We start from the raw sequence: 20276 nt of genomic DNA, 5'->3' as shown, positions 1-20276 counted from the left end.
TCAGGCAAAAGAACAAAACATTGAGAATCACTGCCTTTGACCTTTGGCAATGGTTTGATATTGACAGTTAACAAATTAAGTCTCACTGAACGCTCGGGGTGTTCACGTGCTCAATGGTTTAGGGAGTGCAACCAGTCATTAACTAAGCCATAAAGATCAGGCAGTTCTGGTCACCCAGTTATAGGAAGGATATTATTAAATTGGAGAGGGTTTAGAAAAGATTGACTAGGATGTTGCTGGGAATGGAAGGTTTAAGACAGGCTGGGATTTTTTTCACTGGAGTGTAGGAGGTTGATGGGAGACCTTATAGAGGTTTGTAAAATCATGAGGGGCATAGGTAAGGGGAATGGCAGAAGTCTTTTTCCTAGGGTGGGGGTATTCAAAACCAGGGGACATTTTTTAAAGTGAGAGGAGAAAGATTTTAAAAAGGCCATGAGGGGCAACCTTTTTGTTTTAAAAATAGAGTGGCTCATATGTGGAACGAACTGCCAGAGGAAGTGGTGGATGCAGGTACAGTTACAACGTTTAAAAGACATGTGGACATGTACATGAATAGGAAAGGTTTGGAGGGATATGGGACAAACACAGGCAGGTGTGTAGTTTGGGAACATGGTTGGCGTGGACTGGTTGGATTGAAGGGTCTGTTTCCGTGCTGTATAACTCTGTGACTCCACGAATCTGTTCTTGTCTTGTGTATTATTAGCTGTAATGACACAGACAGATAAATATAAAAATACAGGGAGACAAGATTGCTGTCAGTGCTTCGCTTAGGGAGGGAAGAAATCTCGAATTTCCAACCCTGCAATTTAAGTAATTTACGCCTGTGCAGACAGCAGGTTGTATTGGAGGCTCCTCCAAGGAAATAACCTGCCAGGGTTCATACTTTCTTCATAAGATACCAGAGGGTTCCCTATCACTTGTGAATCTACAGCTAACAACAATACTTTGCATTGATACAGCATCTTTAACATAGGCATTTTATATTATTGGAATGTCACTGCTTTGGGGATAAGAGAAGGGAGACAGGAGCAAGAAGAATGAACAAAACCCATTAAATTATAATCACAGCTAGCTGATTGAACACTGCATTCCATTCTACAACTGCAGCCTCCATTATAATCCCACAGTCCAATTCACTTCTAAACTGTACAGGTTGAAACTCAAACCCCCCCCTTTTAAAACATTTGACTTAGAGAGCTAGGCTGACCTCTTTGATGCTGTTGGGCAAAGGGTTGGAAGTTCTTGGCATATTCCAGGGCTTCAATCTGGTTGATGACCCCTCCAGTCAGCAGACTAATGAAATATAATCGGTGCAACTTGAACTCCAGCGTGCTGTTTAAAGCCAGCAGCTTCTCCCGTTTGGCCATAGCCCACCTGAGAGGGGAGAAACACACCAATAAAGCTGGGGTCGAACAAGGAGAGCTCCCATTAAACTCACATCACGCACATCGACACTCACAGAAATGGGGCCCTCAAAGTCAGTGCCAAAAGCAATGCTTCACACCGGCATTCAACGCAGGAAGGAGCTGTAGCATCAAAGGCACCTCTCTCACGAGTGAGAGAGAGAGAGTGTAAGCAAGAGTGATGCTGGTTATGTATGGCTGATAAATCACTTCATAAACAAGGTGAGGAGACAGACCTCCATATATTGCTGAGTCACTACAGGGATTGAACTCGCACTGTTGGCTTTATGCATCACAATACTCAAACTGTGCAGCTCATTGAGCAAAATCAACCACAACCCCCTTGTAAATTATTACAGCCAGCTATAATATCAGGGGAACAGGACACGGTGTGAATTAACACAGAAGCAGCACGTTAAAAAAAAGTGAATATCTGCTTTATTTCAACTTACAGCACTTGGTGGACACTAACAGCTCAGATTGATATACTGTCTTTAACACCGACAAACAGCTACAAAGAAGGGTTATCGGATAAAAATGGAATCTCACCCAAGAGGAGTGTTAGGACATAAAAACCACTGACCACAAGAGGTGAAATTTGTGGCGAATCTTAAACATAGAAACACAGAAGATAGGAGCAGGGGGAGGACATTCAGCCCTTCGAGCCTGCTGTACCATTCTTCACGATCATGGCTGATCATTCAACTCAATAACCTAATCCTGCTTTCTCCCCATAACCTTTGATCCCATTCGCCCCAAGCGCTATATCTAGTCACCTCTTGAATACATTCAATGTTCTGGCATCAACTACTTCCTATGGTAAGGAATTCCAGTCTCACCACTCTTTGGGTGAAGAAACATCTCCTCATCTGTGTCCTAAATGGTCTACCCCGAATCCTCAGACTGTGATCCCTGGTCCTGGACACACCCACCATCAGGAACATCCTCCCTGCATCTACCCTGTCCAGTCTTGTTAAAATTTTAAAAGTCTCTATGAGATCCCCCCGTCATTCGTCTGAACTCCAGCGAAAACAATCCCAACCGAGTCAATCTCTCCTCATACGTCAGACTCGCCATCCCCGGAATCAGCCTGTAAACCTTTGCTGCACTCCCTCGAGAGCAAGGGCATCCTTCCCCAGAAAAGGAGACCAAAACTGCACACAATATTCCATATGTGGCCTCACCAAGGTCCTGTATAACTGTAACAACACATCCCTGTTCCTGTACTCGAAACCTCTCACAATGAAGACCAACAAACCACCTACCTTCTTTACCACCTGCTGCACCTGCATGCTTACCTTCAGCGACTGGTGCACAAGGATATCAGGATCTTTTATTTTAAAATTGAGGGGAAAAAGATGTAGAGAGGGTATTCCAGAAAGGCCTTGGTCACAGAGGAGCCTGTGACGGTGGTGGGGTACAAAATGCCAGAACTGGAGGGAATTATGGTTTTCAAGAGTTAAAAGGCTAAAAACAGGTCCAGAACTTGGTGAAGACAAGAAGGGATTTTTGACAAGGAGATAAAAAAAACAGAGGAAGAGAATTATAAACTGGAGGCTGTGTTTGATTTAGGTCAGCAAGCACAGGATGTGAACCATTGGGTTAAACACAAAATCTCTGCTGAGGGGGTGAATTAAGTTGCACTGAAGGCAATGGTTTGGTCCTCTCGATGTTTAACTGGGGACAAAAACAGTTGGAGCTCATTCAGGGAAGGATGGCATTGAAACAGAATGAGTGGAGGAGTTGAGATGGGTGTTAGAGGTCATCGGAGTACACGTGGAAGCTGGGCCAGGTTTCTGGATAACATTGCCAAATCACATGGATATGGCAGCGGAGCGGGAATGTCACTGGACTAGACACCCAGAGGCCCAGGTTAATGCTCTGGGCACACGGATTCAAATCCTACCACGACCTGGTGGAATTTAAATTTAATTAATAAAAGCTGGTCTCTTAGCAATCATGACCAGCAAACCACTGTTGTAAAAACCTATCTGGTTTGCTAGTTCCAGTTGGGGGAAGGAAAATCAGCCATCCTTACCTGGTCTGGCCTACATGTGACTCCAGACCCACAGCAATATAGGTGACACTTTACTGCCCTCTGGGCAATTAGGGATGGGCAATAAATGCTGTCTTAGTCAGCGATGCCCTTGTGTCACATGGAAGAATAAAGAGATAAAAAAAACAGGATGTGCTTAAAATAATGACGGGGATCCATAGGGTAAATGGTAGGTGTCTTTCCCCCTAGGGTGGGGGATTTCAAGACTGGGGGCATGTTTTTAAGGGGAGAGGAGAAAGATTTAAAAAAAACACGAGGGGCAAACTTCTTTCTTTTACACAGAGGATGGTTTGCGCGTGGAATGAACTTTCTGAGGAAGTGGGCACAATTACAACGTTTAAAAGACATTTGGATGGACACACGAATGAGAAAGGTTTGGAAGGATACGGGCCAGGAGTCAGCAGGTGGGAGTAGTTTAGTTTGGGATTATGTTCAGCATGGACTGGTTGGACCGAAGGGTCTGATTCCATACTGTGTGACTATGTGAAGGAGGAAGCAGAGGGGGCCTGGAACAGATCCTTGGGAGCTCCGGAGTGGCTGGATGGGAGGAGAACGGAGTCACTCAGGCTGTGATTGCAGGTCTGAATGGAAGCTAGAATGGGCAATCCCATTGAGATAGACACAGGAGGAGAAACAAATTGGGGAGGTGTCATCAATTGTGTCAAAAACAACACGTGGAGAGAAGGACCAAGATGGATAGTATGTCTATACGTGCAGTTCCTATTCAATTTCCCGTTGTTACAAAACATCGTCAAGCTGTTTATACCAACAGTTAGCATTGAACACCGCCTACATAAACACTTAGAATGGAAATTCTGCAAACAGTTGCTTCCAATAAACAGTTACTGGTGCTGGCCAGGAGGTGGTGGTGTTGAGCAGGTTTATGGAGTCTCACGGAGTCTATCACTTTATTTGATCATTTGAAGAAACATTCATCATTTGTGCTGAATTTGGGCAAAGTACCAGCTTTAGAACCAAGAAAAACGGTCAAGATTTGTTCACTTCGGTTACTCCAATGGCAGGCCAAAAAGTCAGGGCATGTGTGCGAATTCACACGATGCATTTAAAGAAATATTACTGAAACTACAGAACAACATCAAAGCAGGCATACCTGCAGCACAGGTTATTTAAAAGGTGTGTGAAAATTAAACTGAATTACTTTGTGGAGTTTTCAAGTCTTGTTTCTGAATGCTTCGCCAAGAGTGGCTGCAGTTAGGCATTATGGTGACGACAGCTGTCCTTATTTATACTTCGATGGTCATTTTCTCACATCTCACTGCAAACTGCTAGTCTCCCAGTATATTACAGGCCGAATTAGGTAATTTGTTAGAATGCTACACTGCCATTTGCTATCGAGCACTGAACTGCCAACTCCCACATGCACCAACCCAGTGCAAATGAAAAATACTACTCCTGTACCAAGGGAACAGATCTGTCTGAAATTGGACACCATCACACTGCTGTCTAAATTATTGCCGACAACCTGGGCAAATTCAAAGAACAAAAGCATTAGAACCACGTACCCTGCAGGCCCTACGGTGCAGTTTGGAATCAGCACCAGGAAACACTTGCTCCGATCATGGCTTTCAGCAAGTCTCACTTTCTAAAGGGAGGGGCGAGGAATAGATAACTCATCTCAGGCTGTTCCCCGGTGTTGAGGGAACACCACATGCCAGCAACTTTCCCAAAAATAAAAAAAAGGAGAATTGCCTCAAAAACCCTCACATTTTTCATGTGAATTCCTAGACCGGTGTCTGGTTAGATGAAACAACCTTGCCTTAGTGATAGGCCAATAATGGCAGATCTTTGACACAGCGGTCACAGCAGGGAGGTAGATTCCTGGAGCATTATTGCTACACGAGTCCCTCTGGGTACAGCTTTCCCAGAGTCAAAACCCAAACTGCGCCAAATCGAAAAGCAGGCGGACTTGTATCACACCATCGTGTGTCCCTGAATGAAGGGGATTGAGGGGGGGAAGCAGAACAAATGCAGGGAAAGCCAAGTGCTTCAGCTATATCAACGCAGATCTCACAGCACATCTCAGGACTTCAGCAGCCTTCCGTGTAATATTCTTACTAAAAGTGCACAAAGCTGGCAAGACACCTGGCCAAAAAAAAAGTGACAGAGTCCGAGAGCTGTACGGCACGGAAACAGACCTTTCGGTCCAACTCGTCCATGCCGACCAGATATCCTAAATTAATCTAGTCCCATTTGGCCCATATCCCTCTAAACCCTTCTATTCATGTACCCAACCAGATGCCTGTTAAATGTTATAATTGTACGAGCCTCCACCACTTCCTCTGGCAGCTCATTCCATACACGCACCACCCTCTATGTGAAAAAGTTGCTCCTTAGGTCCTTTTTAAATCTTTCCCCTCTCACTTTAAACCTATGCCCCTCTAGTTTTGGACTTCCCTACTCTGGGGAAAAGACCTTGACTATTCATGCTATCATGACCCTCATGATTTTATAAACTTCTACAGGGCCACCCCTCAGCCTCTGACTCTCCAGAGAAAATAGCCCCAGCCTATTCAGTCTCTCCCTATAGCTCAAACCCTCCAATCTCGGCAACATCTTTGTTAATCTTTGCTATGCCCATTTCAAGTTTAACAACATCTTTCCTATAGAAGGAAGATCAGAGTTGAACGCAGTATTCCAAAAGAGGCTCAAACAATGTCCTGTACAGCCGCAACATGACCCTCCCAACTCCTATACTCAATGCACTGACCAATGAAGGCAAGTGTATCAAATGCCTTCTTCACTATCCTGTCCAACTGTGACGCCATTCTTTCTAAAGCCAGCATCAGTGAATGAAGTTTATGTCAAAATCTGCGCATGACTCGGAGTTAGCGAGGCTGCCCCCTTCAGAAATGGAAGAGAAGTCATCCCCAGATCTTCAAAGTGCTCGGAGAATCAGTGAGAAGAGTTGGAGCTATACAACACTGTGGATAGTGTCAGGTTCTCAGGAGACCGGGTCACCTAATAAAGGGAGGGGGGGGGGGGGGGGAGCGGGGGTGAAAATCAGTCACGGGAAGGGAAGGGTAAAAAGGTGGATGTGACTCACTCCAATGCTGGCCTCAAGTCACGCATTCGCAGTGCCTCCAGGATCCTGTTCAATTCTAGAAAGGGTTCCTTCTGACTGAGGTCAATACATATCCCGGATTCCTAGAGGAAAACAATTGGGATTAATCACAATGGGTTCAGTACTCAGAAATAACAACTAACACCGTACCGGAATTTATAGCAACTGCTGTAATCCAGGCGTGTTGGTGTGGGCAGTGACAGTCCCTGATCTCAGTCAGGATAACGTGACTTTAGAACATAGAACATAGAACCTCACTCCAGAGGCCTATACCCAGGCTGACTCTCACTACAATACTGAAGGGTTGCTGCACTGTTGGGAGCGCCAGTTGTCCCCTCAGGTAGATACCAAAAGATCACGTGACACTTTTAAAGGAGCCTCCCTGCTGTCCCAGCCAATCTGACATCGTTAACATAGATGATCTGCTCACTAATTCATTGCTATTCAGTGGGACCTTACTGTGTACAAATTGGTTCCTGCCTTTCTTACTTTGTAACAGTGACTACACTTCAAAACTACCTAATTGAACGGAAAGCTCTTCCTGAAGTTGTGAAGGACGTTGCATAGATGCAAGTCTATAGATAGACTTTGTAATTTAAAACCACACCTCTCCCCTTCACCAAAGGAGAGAGCCTCAATCACAGAATGATGCAGACGGGAGTTGGCCATATGTCCATCCTAGCTGCTGAAGAGGAGTTTTTGAATAAGTCCCACTTCTCATGCTCTTTCCCCACAAATTTTTCTTTTTAACCTGTACGGACATGATGGGCTGAATGGCCTCATTCTCTGTTGTAACTGTTCTTTGTGATTCTGGAAGGACTGATCAATTCCCTTATGAAAGTTACTATTAGATTTTCCACCACCCTTCCAGGCAGGGCACTCCAGATTGCATGGCAAATCGAGTTACACATTCTTTCGGTCTGCCCGCTTTCATTTCCCAATTGTCTTTAATCAGAGTCCTGTACTTGGGTAACTGACCCACCAGCTGGTGGTAATAGGGGTATGGCTCCATAACACAGTTGGTCTAGTAGTTTCATCCATGTACTGTCTGTAGAAATCAGGCCCGTACTAATGTACTGTTACCACACAAGCATCTTACACAGAGCCCTCATCAGAAGTTCCAGACTGTCTAAAAGTGGATCTGGGGCTCAAGATGTTTCCACCAGGGATGATGGGGACAATTTAGGAATAAAGAAGTTGCTTGACTCACAACAGCACATTTCCTAATCCCAGCCAATAGCGTCTGCTGGTCTTTCAGATTGAGATCAGAATTTTCCCAGTGAAAATATTTACTCACAGTAGAGGGAAGGCTGAAGCGCTGTATCCAGATAGCTTCTTATTTTTAAAACAAAAAGAATCATTCCCAGAATGTGTCACTGATGACATCCCTAATTGGGAAGGCGGCTATGAGACACTTTCTTCAACTGCTGCACCGTGCAAACACCCACGTTTCTGTTTCTGAAGGAGTTCTTGGCTTTCGACCCAGTGATAGTTTATAATTCCAGGCCAAGAAGGTGCATTGCATTTTTTTTGGGGGGAGGGGGGAGTCCACTTGCATTTGCTGTCCTTGTCCTCTGCATGGCCAACACAGGGACACAGACACACAGACACACACAGACACAGACACACACACACTTACCCGGCACAGTTCTTCAGCAACATTTAGCAGTCCCTGTCGGTACAAATGTTCGACCACAGCCTCACTCAAGGACTGCTGCTTTTCAGGTGAATCCCAGACACCATCCACGCCTACACCACTCACATCAGTGTCGAAGTTCTACATCACACAACAAAAAAGCAGCCCAATGGTATCAATGTGGACTTCACAAGCTTCAAAATCTCCCCTCCTCCTACTGCATCGCAAAACCCGCCTCCCTAACCTGTCCTCCCTCCCACCTATCCCCTCCTCCTACCTACTAACCTCATTCCGCCCCCTTGACCTGTCCGTCCCCCCTGGACTGACCTATCTCCTCCCTAACTCCCCACCTACACTCACCTTTACTGGCTCCATCCCCGCCTCTTTGACCTGTCTGTCTCCTCTCCACCTATCTTCTCCTCTATCCATCTTCTATCCCCCTCCCCCCTTTTTCCCTATTTATTTCAGAACCCCCTTCCCCTAACCCCATTTTTGAAGAAGGGTCTAGGCCCGAAACGTCAGCTTTCCTGCTCCTCTGATGCTGAATGGCCAGCTGTATTCATCCAGCTCTACACCTTGTTATCTCAGATCCTCCAGCATCGGCAGTTCCTACTGTCCCTTTAGTCAGCTGACATGCAATCTCCACTTAGGTGGAGTTCACCGAGAAACCCATAGGCCGTTCGCAAAAAAAAAACCCCAATCCTGTCTGTACAACATAGCGTCGGACACAGAAATAGACAGCAATGTTTTATATGAGCAGAGATTACAGAACAGCCCAGACAGTAAACCCTGTAGTTTATTCTGGAAGAACAAGGTCGACAGGCTAAACAGCTGCCATCTGATCCATTGTATTTTTTTTGGTGGGGGGCACTAGTAATGTTCCTATTGCTCCCCTTCACAGAATTCCCACAGTGTGGAAACAGGCCATTCAGTCCATTGAGTCCACACTGAACCCTCTGAAGAGCATCCCATCCAGACCCATCCCCTACCCCTGCATTTCCCATGGCTAAACCACCCAGCCTGCACATCCCTGGACACTATGGGACAATTTAGCGTGGCCAATCCACCCTAATCTGCACATCTTTGGACTGTGGGAGGAAACAGGAGCACCCGGAGGAAACCCACACAGACACGGGGAGAACGTACAAACTCCACACAGACAGTTGCCCAAGACTGGAATTGAATCCGGGTCCCTGGCACCGTGAGGCAGGAGTGCTAACCACATAACTGCTTATTACTTAATTTGCAATCAGACACTACCTGTTGGTCCATAAATGCCAGCAAAATTAATAATGCAAGCATAGCCAACACAATTGTGAGATCAGAAATCCCAGTGTTAGTATTAGTAAGCTGACACAGTGGTAATTGAAATAACAGCAGAGGCCAGTATTCTGTCACCAGGCCACCCTTTATTTACACATGCATTGTACATGACGCTGACCCAGCTAGCACAGAGCTGGATCCTAGAATGAGCAGAACCCCTGACACTCAGCCAGGGATTAACCAGGTTAACAGCCCAAATCAGGAAGCTTATATTCTATGAGGTCCATTTGGCTGACCTTGTTCCAGTCATTACAGTAATGTCACTGGACTAATAATCCAGAGTCCCAGGATATTGCTTACGAGGAAAAAGGGTTCAAATCCCACCAGAGCAGATGGTGGCTTCACATTCAATTAACAAAAAAAAAGCAGAAAAAAAAATCTAGAACAGTGAGCTTGTCTCAACAATGACAACTACAAACTATTATTGATTATCGTAAGAACGGTTCACTAATCTTTTTTTTTAAGAAATCTGCTATTCTTACCTGATCTGGCCCTTAACTGCCCTCTTGCTAAGCAAGCATTCAGTCCCAGAGCAATGGATAATGTACACTGGCTTTGTCAGTGATGTCCAACTTTATGGCAGAATAAACAACAAACAAAAACCCGAAATCATTCACCAATTAATTCTATTTTGAGAAAGCGATGTCCCAAAATGAATTTGAAGAAACAAAACCTAAGACACCATGTATCTGAAACTTCAAAATCATCAGAGTTCTCCGAGATAACAAGGTGTAGAGCTGGATGAACACAGCAGGCCAAGCAGCATCAGAGGAGCAGGAAAGCTGACGTTTCGGGCCTAGACCCTTCTTCAGAAATGCTCTCCGAGTTCTCTGAGAAAGGTTATCCACGATGCTCAAACCAATGGGCATTTAGGAATAAAGCAGTAACCACCTGCTCAGGGATTCCAGTCAGCTATGGAGAGATCATTAGTGGGATGACACAAGGGCCAGAAGTGGATATAGCATCAGTTTATTTGTTTTTAATTCACTCATGGAATGAATGGGTTGTGCCATTCCTAGAGCCCTTGAGAAAGTGGGGGTGAGCTGCCACCTTGAATCGTGGATGTCCATGTGGCGTAGGTTGACCCACAAAGCTGTTAGGGAGGAGGTACTAGCTCCAGTGACACTGACGAAACAGTGCATGAATCACAGAAGGTAGGTCTGCAGGTACAACAAGTAATAAGGAAGGCAAATGGAATTTTGTCCTTCATTGCTAAAGAGATTGAGATTAAAAGCAGAGAGAGGTTATGTTGCAGCTGTACAAGGTGCTGGTGAGGCCACACCTGGAGTACTTACTTGAGAAAGGATGTACTGGCACTGGAGGGGGTGCAAAGGAGGTTCACTAGGTTGATTCCGGAGTTGAGGGGCTTGGCTTATGAGGAGAGACTGAGTAGATTGGGATTATATTCATTGGAATTCAGAAGATTGAGGGGGGATCTTATAGAAACATATAAAATTATGAAGGGAATAGATAAGATAGAAGTAGAGAGGATGTTTCCACTGGCAGGTAAAGCTAGGACAAGAGGGCATAGCCTCAAGATTAGAGGGAGCAGATTTAGGACTGAATTGAGAAGGAACTTCTTCACCCAGAGGGTTGTTAATCTATGGAATTCCTTGCCCAGTGAAGTAGTTGACGCTACTTCAGTAAACATTTTTAAAGATAAGGTAGATTTTTTTTCGAACATTAAAGGAATTAAGAGATACGGTGAGAACGTGGGTAAGTGGATCTGAGTCCACAAAAAGATCAGCTATGATCTTATTGAATGGCGGAGCAGGCTCGAAGGGTTGGATGGCCTACTCCTGCTCCTAGTTCTTATGTTCTTATGTTCCAGGTCAGAAGGACGAGTAGCTTACAGGGGATTTTGCAAGTGATGATGTTCCCAAGTACCTGCTGCCCCTGTCCTTACAGATGGGAATGGTCATAGGTTTGAAAGCCACGATCCATAGAGCTTTGGTGAGTTGCTGTGTTGAATCTTGTACGTGTCGATGGTGGAGGGAGTGGATGTTTGTGGACGCGGTGCCAATCAAGTGGGCTGCTTTCCATCACCTTACTGATGATTGCAAGTAGACCGATAGGGCAGGAATTGGCCGGGTTGTGTTCGTCCTGCTTTTTGTGCACAGGGCATACCCAGGCAACTTTCCACATTATTGGGTAGATACCAGTGTTGTAACTGTACTGGAACAGCTTGGCGAGGGGAGCGGCAAATTCTGGAGCACAAGTCTTCAGTACTATTGCTGGAATGTTGTCAGGGCCCATAGCCTTTGCAGTATCCAGTGCCTCGAGTTGTTTTTTGACAATGTGGAGAGAATCGATTTGGCTGAAGACTGGTATCTGTAATGCTGGGGACTACTGGAGGAGGACTGTTACAAACATATCAGTTTTACCTTTGGCACTAATGTGCTGGGCTCCCTCATTATCGTGGATGGGAGTATTTGGGTAGCTAACTCCTCCAAAGTGTTGTTTAATTGTTCACTAGCAGGATGGACCCCTTCCCCATGTTTGACCTGATATTTTGAGACTTCCTGGGGAGTTAATGTTGAGGACACCTCTACGCTGAAGACTGCATACTACTGTGTTGTCACTCTTCTGGGTCTTTATTTTTTCCTTTATTCATTTACTGGATGAGGGCGTCACTGGCATTTATTGCCCATCCCTAATCGCCCAGAGGGCAGTTCAGAGTCAACCACATTGCTGTGGGTCTGGAGTCACATGTAGGCCAGACCAGGTAAGGATGACAGTATCCTTCCCTAAAGGACATTAGTGAACCAGATGGGTTTTTCCAACAATTGACAATAGATTCATGGTCATCATTAGATTCTTAATTCCAGATATTTATTGAATTCAAATTCCACCATCTGCCGTGGCAGGATTTGAACCCGGGTCCCCAGGACATTAGCTGGGTCTCTGGATTAACAGTCCAGTGATAATACCACTAGGCCATCGCCTCCCCCTGTCCTGCCAGCGACAGGATGCTGTTGGTGGTATATGGGACATTATCTGTTAGGTACCATTCCATGAGTGTGACTAGGTCAGGCTGTGGCTGCCTAGGCTCCAGGCAGCTCTCCCCATTTTGGTGTTAGTCCACAAATGTTGTGGATGAGGATTTTGCAGGATTGACAGTGCTGTCCTTGCCAGTGCCTAGGTTGATGCCAGGTGATTTCTCTGGTCTCATTCTTTTCCTTTCCTTTTTAAAGACTATCGACTCAACGGAGTGGCTTGCTAGGCCATTCCCCAGGTCTCTGAATTACCGGTGTTGTTAATTAATAACTTAATGAATGCACCATCGCCACCCCCAACACTCACAGCAATATTTCATAAACTCAAAACAGATGTTTAATAACATTTTTATAAAGGAACTTTAATATTAACAAATTAACCCAAGACACTCTCAGGAGCTTTATCAAACAACTGGACAGAGTTTGGGAGGAGACATTGGGACAGGGTGAAATGTTGGTCAAAGAGGTAGATTTTAAAAGGATGTCTCAAAACAGAACTTAGGGAAGCCAATTCAGAGTTCTGGAGCTTAGCAGATGAACACAAGGCTGCCAATATTGGAGTAAGAACTGGAGGAACACAGAGATCTCGGAGAGCTGTGAGACTAGAGGAGGTCAATGATGAATGTGGTCGCAGCCAACAGTAAAACCGGGAGAGAGAGACAGAGAAAAAGACTGTGATGGCCTTACGAGTTGGTACACACCCGGTCAATAGCTTTTCCCACTTTGGAGACACTGCCGTGAATATCTTTGTGATCAGAGGCTAGTTTCTGGACAGTGTCCTTTATCTTCTTACAGCACTGGGACATGACCAGTGACAGTGTCGCTGACAATTCTGCATCAAGGTGACCTGCAAAACAAAAACACACAACAGAAACTTAACCCTTTAGCCACCAAAATTCACCTGCTGAGCACAATGCCTTTCTATTCAGTACTTACACGCAGTAGCCCATTAGTGAACAGTGAGCTCTGCTAAAATGCAATGACTCTCGGGGAGAAACGGTCATAAATGTAGCTGCAAAGGCATTGTTTGACTTGACTTTTACATTTAAGGTCACTGTTCATCTGTCTAAATAGGACAACATAGGCAATTATAAATAGTATTAACCTTGTGAGGTTAATTAAAGAGCTTTGCTAGTAAATGTTTTATTGCAGGTCAGGGAAACCACTTGACTTAATTTGGGTTTCAAAATAAAATTGCTTTCCATCTATAAATATGTTATTTTGAAGTACAACAGATGTGCTGCAGGCAATTTGAGTGACAGGCTTATTAGAAAGGCCGGAGAAAACACCGGGTCTATTACCTTACAGCTGAGGGAGACCCATGTCCCTTTGAGGCCATGCTGCCCATCTACTGACGTGTTCACAGTCAGGGGCTCATTTCTCATGATGGAAATGTGAACATTCAGGGGGTTTGTATATGTCCAGCCCCAGGCTGGAATAATGGATGTAACAGTTTCCTCTCCATGTCTTTGTACATTTGACATTTTGATGTGTGATGTTTGAAAGTTCAAGGACACTTGTGATAGATGGCATGCTCAGGGTGACAATCTCTCCCCCTCCATCACAGCCAGAATTCTTTAGAGTTTTCCAGCATTTGTGTTGTAAAATATTGCGGATGACAATCCTTATTACTCTAAGAGCAGTAACAGTACAGAAACACTGGGGAAGTAACCAAAGAACATTCAACATCCCTGGAAAGGCAGGGCCAATTATGGATCAGGAACTGGATTTCCTAAAGGTGGAGGTGGGGGGAACTGTTCCAGAGTTTTGGAATTAGCATCCTATTTCTGGATTCCCCACCCAGAGGGGCTGGGTGGAGTGGGACATATCCATTTTCTCAAAGGAGGGACTTCTGACTAAAAGGGACCACAATGGTTACAAGGTTTAGCAGCACATGGTGTTAGGAGTAAGCGACTCCAGAGAAGAGCAGGATACCCAGGAATGCTCCGGGCCTCCCGCTCTCTGCCCCAGCAGGTCCGAGGGGCTGCGGTGAGGTGAGCTTTTCCAAGGGGGAAAGAGGGAAAGAGGGAAAAAGGACAACCTCACCACCTGAGCAGATATGGAGGGAGTAGGCAGTGGGATGGCATTCCCTCCACTTGCATTGAGGACCCCATGACAGGGGGATGCTGGTGGGAAAAGCCACATTCTCAGCCACTCAGTGGTAACCTGCAGAACACACTTTGGGTTAGCACACCTCGTAATCCCGCTGTCTCCTCCCAATGGGTACATCACAGCCCCATCAATCCAAACAGCGCCAGCCCTGGTGTCCTTCCCTCGATAGCTGGGTCCCACAGCCACCCCACCCCACGCATACTGTCACCTTCCTTCTGTGCACAGACTGGTACAAACATTCACATTCTCTCGCTGCCAGCTCTCCTCTCCTTGGTCAAACTGCAGAGCCCAGGAGCAACCCCTTGCGTACCGATCTTGCGTGCCCACTCACGAACATCTCCTTTTAAAGAAACTGCAGGTATCAGCAGGGACATACAGTCACAGAGTCATACAGACCCTTCGGTCCATCTCGTCCATGCCGACCAGACATCCCAATCTGACCAAGTCCCATTTGCCAGCATTTGGCCCATTTCCCTTCCTATTCATGTAGCCATCCAGATGCTTTTTTAAATGTTGTAATCGAACTTACCTCTACCACTTCCTCTGGCAGCTCATTCCATACACGCACCACCCTCTGCGTGAAAAAATTGCCCCTCAGGTCCTTTTTAAATCTTTCCAGTCTCACCTTAAACCTATACTCTCCACTTTTGAATTCCCGCACCCTAGGAAAAACATTGACTATTTACCCTATCCATGCCCTTCATGATTTTATAAACCCCTCATCCTCTGACGCTCTAGGGAAAATAGCCCCAGCCTATTTAGCCTCTCCCTATAGCTCAAACCCTGCAGTCCTGGCAACATCCTTGTAAATCTCATTTGCACCCTCTTAAGTTTAACAACATCTTTCTTATAGAAGGACGACCGCAATTGTATGCAATATTCTACAAGTGGCCTCACCAAAGTCCTGTACAGCCACAACATGACATCTCAACTCCTATACTCAATGGACTGACCAACGAAAGAAAGCATGCCAAATGCCTTCTTCACTACCCTGTCTACATGTGACTCCACTTTCAAGGAACTATGCACGTGCATTCCTACATCTCTTTGTTTGGCAACACTCCCCAGGGCCCTACCATTGAGTGTATAAGTCCTGCCCTGATTTGCCTTTCCCAAATGCAACACCTCGCATTTATATAAATTAAACCCCATCTGCCACTCCAACACCCATTGACGCATCTACTCTGAAATAACCTTCATCACAGTCCACTACACCTCCAATTTTGGTATCATCCACAAACTTACTAACCAATCCTATGTTCACATCCAAATCATTTATATAAATGACAAAGCAGTGGACCCAGCACCAATCCTTGTCAGACACCACTGGTGACGGGCCTCCAGTCCAAAAAACAATCCTCTACCACCACCCTCTGTCTCTTACCTTCAAGGAGATTTTGTATCCAGTTGGCTAGGTCCCCCAGGATTCCACGTGATCTAACCCTGCAGAACCTTGTTGAAAGCTTTGCTGAATAGACAACGTCTATCACTCTACCTTCATCATGTTGAGAGAGACCAAGCAGCCATGCCTTGGTCTCGTCAACAGAGCTGGTCGGAGATGCTGCTTTGGAGGTTCTCACCAGGATCTGAGTGATCAGCTCCTCTGCCCTATGGGGCTGGGGAGCAGATTGTACTGCTGCTGGTCTCTGTCCTGCTGCTGGTGTAGCACTCTCTGAAGAGGACAGAGAGCTTTCAACGGTAAACTCTCAGTTGGGATAACAAGGTGTAGAGCTGGATGAACACAGCAGGCCAAGCAGCACCAGAGGAGCAGGAAGGCTGAAGTTTCAGGCCTAGACCCTTCTTCAGAATTGGGGGAGGGGAAGGGGATTCTGAAATAAATAGGGAGAGAGGGCGAGGCGGATAAAAGATGGAAAAAGGAGAAGATAGGTGGAGAGGAGACAGACAGGTCAAAGAGGCGGGGATGGAGCCAGTAAAGGTGAGTGTAGGTGGGGAATTAGGGAGGGGTAGCTTTTCAGATGCAATGATTATAACTACCCCAGTCTGTTAGCTTCAGTGAGTACCCCCACTGGGTATTCACCAGGGTGACCCAGTCAAGAAGGCAGAACAACGCCTCTTCTTCCTTAGGAGGCTAAGGAAATTCAACATGTCCATAAGGGCCCTCACCAACTTTTATAAAATGCTTTCTGTGGTGCATTTATTTGGATGCATCATGGCTTGGTATGGCAACTGCTCTGTTCAGGACCGTAAGAAACTACAGAGAGTTGTGAACCCAGCCCAGACCATCACACAAGCCAACCTTCCATCCATTGACTCCATCTATACTTCTCACCGCCTCGGGAAGGCAGCCAACATCATCAAAGACCCCTCCCACCCCAGTTATAACCTCTTCTAACCCCTTCCATTTGGCAGAACACAAAAGCTTAAACATACATACTAACAGATTCAAGAACAGCTTCTTCCCTGCTGTTATTAGGACTTTTGAATGGACCTCTCAAGTTTCAAATCTAATGTTGAACTCACTCTTTGTGCACCTTCCCTACAGCGGTAACTTTGTATTCCTCGCTCTGTTCTATTACCCTATGATCTGTATGTTTTTGTATGGTATGATATGCCTGCACTGCATGCAGAACAAAAATATTCACTGTACCTCGGTGTGTGTGACAATAATAAATCGAAATCAAAAGTTTCTGACAGTTCCAGGAGTAGCTACACGAGACTGGAAACTCTGAATCCAGGGTTAAACAAACTTGCAATTGTCTTATCAACCAGATTACAGCAAACTTTTAAAAATTAATCCAGCACATATAGGACCAGGAGCGTGCCGGTTGATCAAACATTCCGGATAATCACGAGGCATGCACGCAGTAAACTCTCACCTTCAGTGCATCGATATCCCTCAAAATATCGACGTAGACACACTAATGATAGACATAATACAGGGGATGTAAACATCATTGTTACACTTTACAGCATTAATACACGGACATCGCGGTATTTGACGCATATACTTTTGCCGGTTTATCAAGAGTGCTGGTTGATTTAAGGTACCGGTTAAATAAAGTTTGCTGTAACTGGTTTCCTGCGAGATCCATGGATCAGCAGGTTTCAGAACCCACGCTGGGGAGATTGGGAAGAGGGTGGGATGAGCTTGGGAACACGACCCAACATCAGTTGCAGGGGGTTTAGAACATCACAGACAGGCCATCCCACCTCCCATTGGCTGAGAAAACGTTATGACTATGAAATTACCTTTCCTTGGTCCCTGATGTTGACACAGGGTTTTGAAAGAGAACTGGATATTAATCAACGACCAAGCCAAACTGCAGAAGCCAGCACAGAAATAGTTTCTTTCTGACCCTTTCTAACCAGCCCTCACCACAACCCCAATAAAAATATAAATGGGAACATCCCAGTAGAAGTCTATAGAATGCACATGCAACACTCCAAGACAGGGAACTGGGCCAAGTAATCATGGGAAAAGTAATGAGTAATTTCTGAAATTGGACCTTTTACCCACTGATCACACAATACAGGAATTCAACTTTCCCCACAGTTAATGATGGAATTTGTGATTCACTGGACCCAAACAGACAACATCCTAAGGCACTCCACAATACTCTCTCCTCAGATCTCTTGCGGCACAGTGGTAGTATCCCTACCTCTGGGCCAGAGGTTCCGAGTTCAAGTCCTATCTACTCCAGAAGTTTATCATAACACATCTGAACAGGTTAATGTAAAATATTAATACTCTCCTTCGAGCAGTGCTGCACGCTATCTTGGAAAAGTGATAAAGAACGACCTGTCTTCCGATATCATTTACCACTGTGGTTCAGCCAAACAAACACTGGATATTTCATTCATCTAAAAATTTAAAACTTCAGCAATCTGGTTCGAAAGCCAGCTGAGATCTTCATCTGTTTCAACGAATAGACAATTTGGTGTAATTTCAGCAGAACACTATATGGGACTGTGTGATATAACATACGGGATGTAATATACATTATTAGGTAATTTCGCTACCAAACGGATTGCAATGTTCCAAAGTAAAAATATTGCTCTCACCACACAGAGCCACAGACCTGCGAGATATCCTTCTTTCCCCCAAAGTAATGTGCAGCCACCAAACAAGTAGAAACAATGTCCTTAATGTGCACAAAAATAAACATGAACATCAGCTCATTGCATTAATTAAACTCACTGCTTCAGTGAAATGCTCTTGTGGGATTCACAATACCCAGAAATGAGGAGGGCAAGTCTCAGAGTGGATGAGTCCACCATCTGTAGTGCCCGTAGACCTGGTTGTTAATTTTTGGGAACAGTTCCCAAAACAATCTATTTTTCTTTTCTTTTGGCAAAGCGGTTGGAAATAAGTTTTTAAAAATTCAAAATCACAGAATTGGGGAGAGGAGACAAAGAACATGAACAGACGATTGTTTATTTATATTCATTTGTTGGAATCAGGAACGTGGAGAATACAGCAACCTGTCAGACTGCAGTATGTAGGTCTAGAAACATCATTTCCAACAACAGCTAACATGTAGGAGCAAATTCTTGCAGATGCTGGAATCTGTACTGAAAATAAAAAATGCTGGAAATCACAGCAGATCAGCCAGCATCTGTGGAGAGCAAGCTAATGCTTCGAGTCTAAATGACTCTTCATCAGAGCTAATATGTGCCCACAGTTCCTCCATTAGGAATATCCTCACTATTTTTGCCAGTTCTCTGTGATTTTCCAAATTTAAATTGGTATTTTTAAACATTGAGGATCTCAATCAGAGCAGGAACCAAATTAAAGGAGGGTGTATACTCCCGAACAGTATCTGGGAGTACAAGAGCTACATCAGGATATGATCGCGCTGGGCTTTGAGGCCCTCATTAGTTGAATAGCTGAAAGGCAGTCAATATCAGGCTCAACCTGGAGGTTGTTCCACTGCAGCAAGGACGTGGGGTGGCAGTGACTGCTAGTCCCACACATTAACACCACAGATATTCAACATTTCAGGGCTGGGGGAAACACAATGAAGAAAATTGCATGTTATATTATTTCACGTAATGCTCAATGAACAGATTTTCAATAGAACTGTGTGCCATGCAGGAACAGATTTTTAAAAAAAGCAGGGAAGAATCAAAATACAACGTTTGACATTATACAGTAACAGCACAGCAACACCAAATATTCCACCTGCTTAAAACTCCAATCAAAACAACTACTAGGATATTCTTAACACCATGCAATTTCCTTGTCTCTTCCTTTCTTCCCCCACTGATTGCTGATTCTTACAGGGACATGATTCCAGATGGTCCTGTGGTCACTCCATATGCAAACCAAGATAGTGGCCAATTGTCAGACTCGTGACTGAATCACTCTTACAATTTTAGAGTAGAATTTTCTTGAATATTCAATTAACACCCTTCACAATCGCCTATCTACACAAGTACCATACCTGCACTGGATAACTCCTGTCGGAGGCCGCTGACATATTGTACCAGTTCCTCCAAGCTGCGGTCACAGTGCTGCCCATACATTAGAAACTTGTGCAGCACTTTCTCCAGCTCCCGTTCCACACACACACACTGGTCCATGAGGCAGAGACACCGAGGGGTAGACACACACAGATAGGGCTGGGATAACTTAGAGTCAGCCAGCAGGACCTGCACAAGGGAACCCAGGCTAGGTACAGAACACACTCTAAACACAAATACACAA

At 45.1% G+C, this 20276-nt stretch overlaps 1 protein-coding gene across 1 annotated transcript in view; it reads right to left on the bottom strand.

Moving 5' to 3' along the window:
• rmnd5b (required for meiotic nuclear division 5 homolog B) overlaps positions 1–20276 on the bottom strand; it is a 33822-nt gene that overhangs the window by 13051 nt on the left and 495 nt on the right. Inside the window, exons 1-5 of the mRNA XM_020521897.2 lie at positions 20014–20276; positions 13198–13343; positions 8181–8318; positions 6524–6624; positions 1208–1374 (exon numbers count right to left, since the gene is read on the bottom strand). The exon at positions 20014–20276 is cut by the window's right edge and continues 495 nt beyond it. Of these exons, the coding sequence (XP_020377486.1) occupies positions 1208–1374; positions 6524–6624; positions 8181–8318; positions 13198–13343; positions 20014–20152 (691 nt within the window). The 5' untranslated portion in view covers positions 20153–20276. The remainder of the gene's footprint in view (positions 1–1207; positions 1375–6523; positions 6625–8180; positions 8319–13197; positions 13344–20013) is intronic.

The sequence above is a fragment of the Rhincodon typus genome, chromosome 12 (genome assembly GCF_021869965.1).
Source record: "Rhincodon typus isolate 14 chromosome 12, sRhiTyp1.1, whole genome shotgun sequence".
Classification (NCBI taxonomy): domain Eukaryota; kingdom Metazoa; phylum Chordata; class Chondrichthyes; order Orectolobiformes; family Rhincodontidae; genus Rhincodon; species Rhincodon typus.
This window is presented reverse-complemented; position numbering and strand designations above follow the sequence as displayed.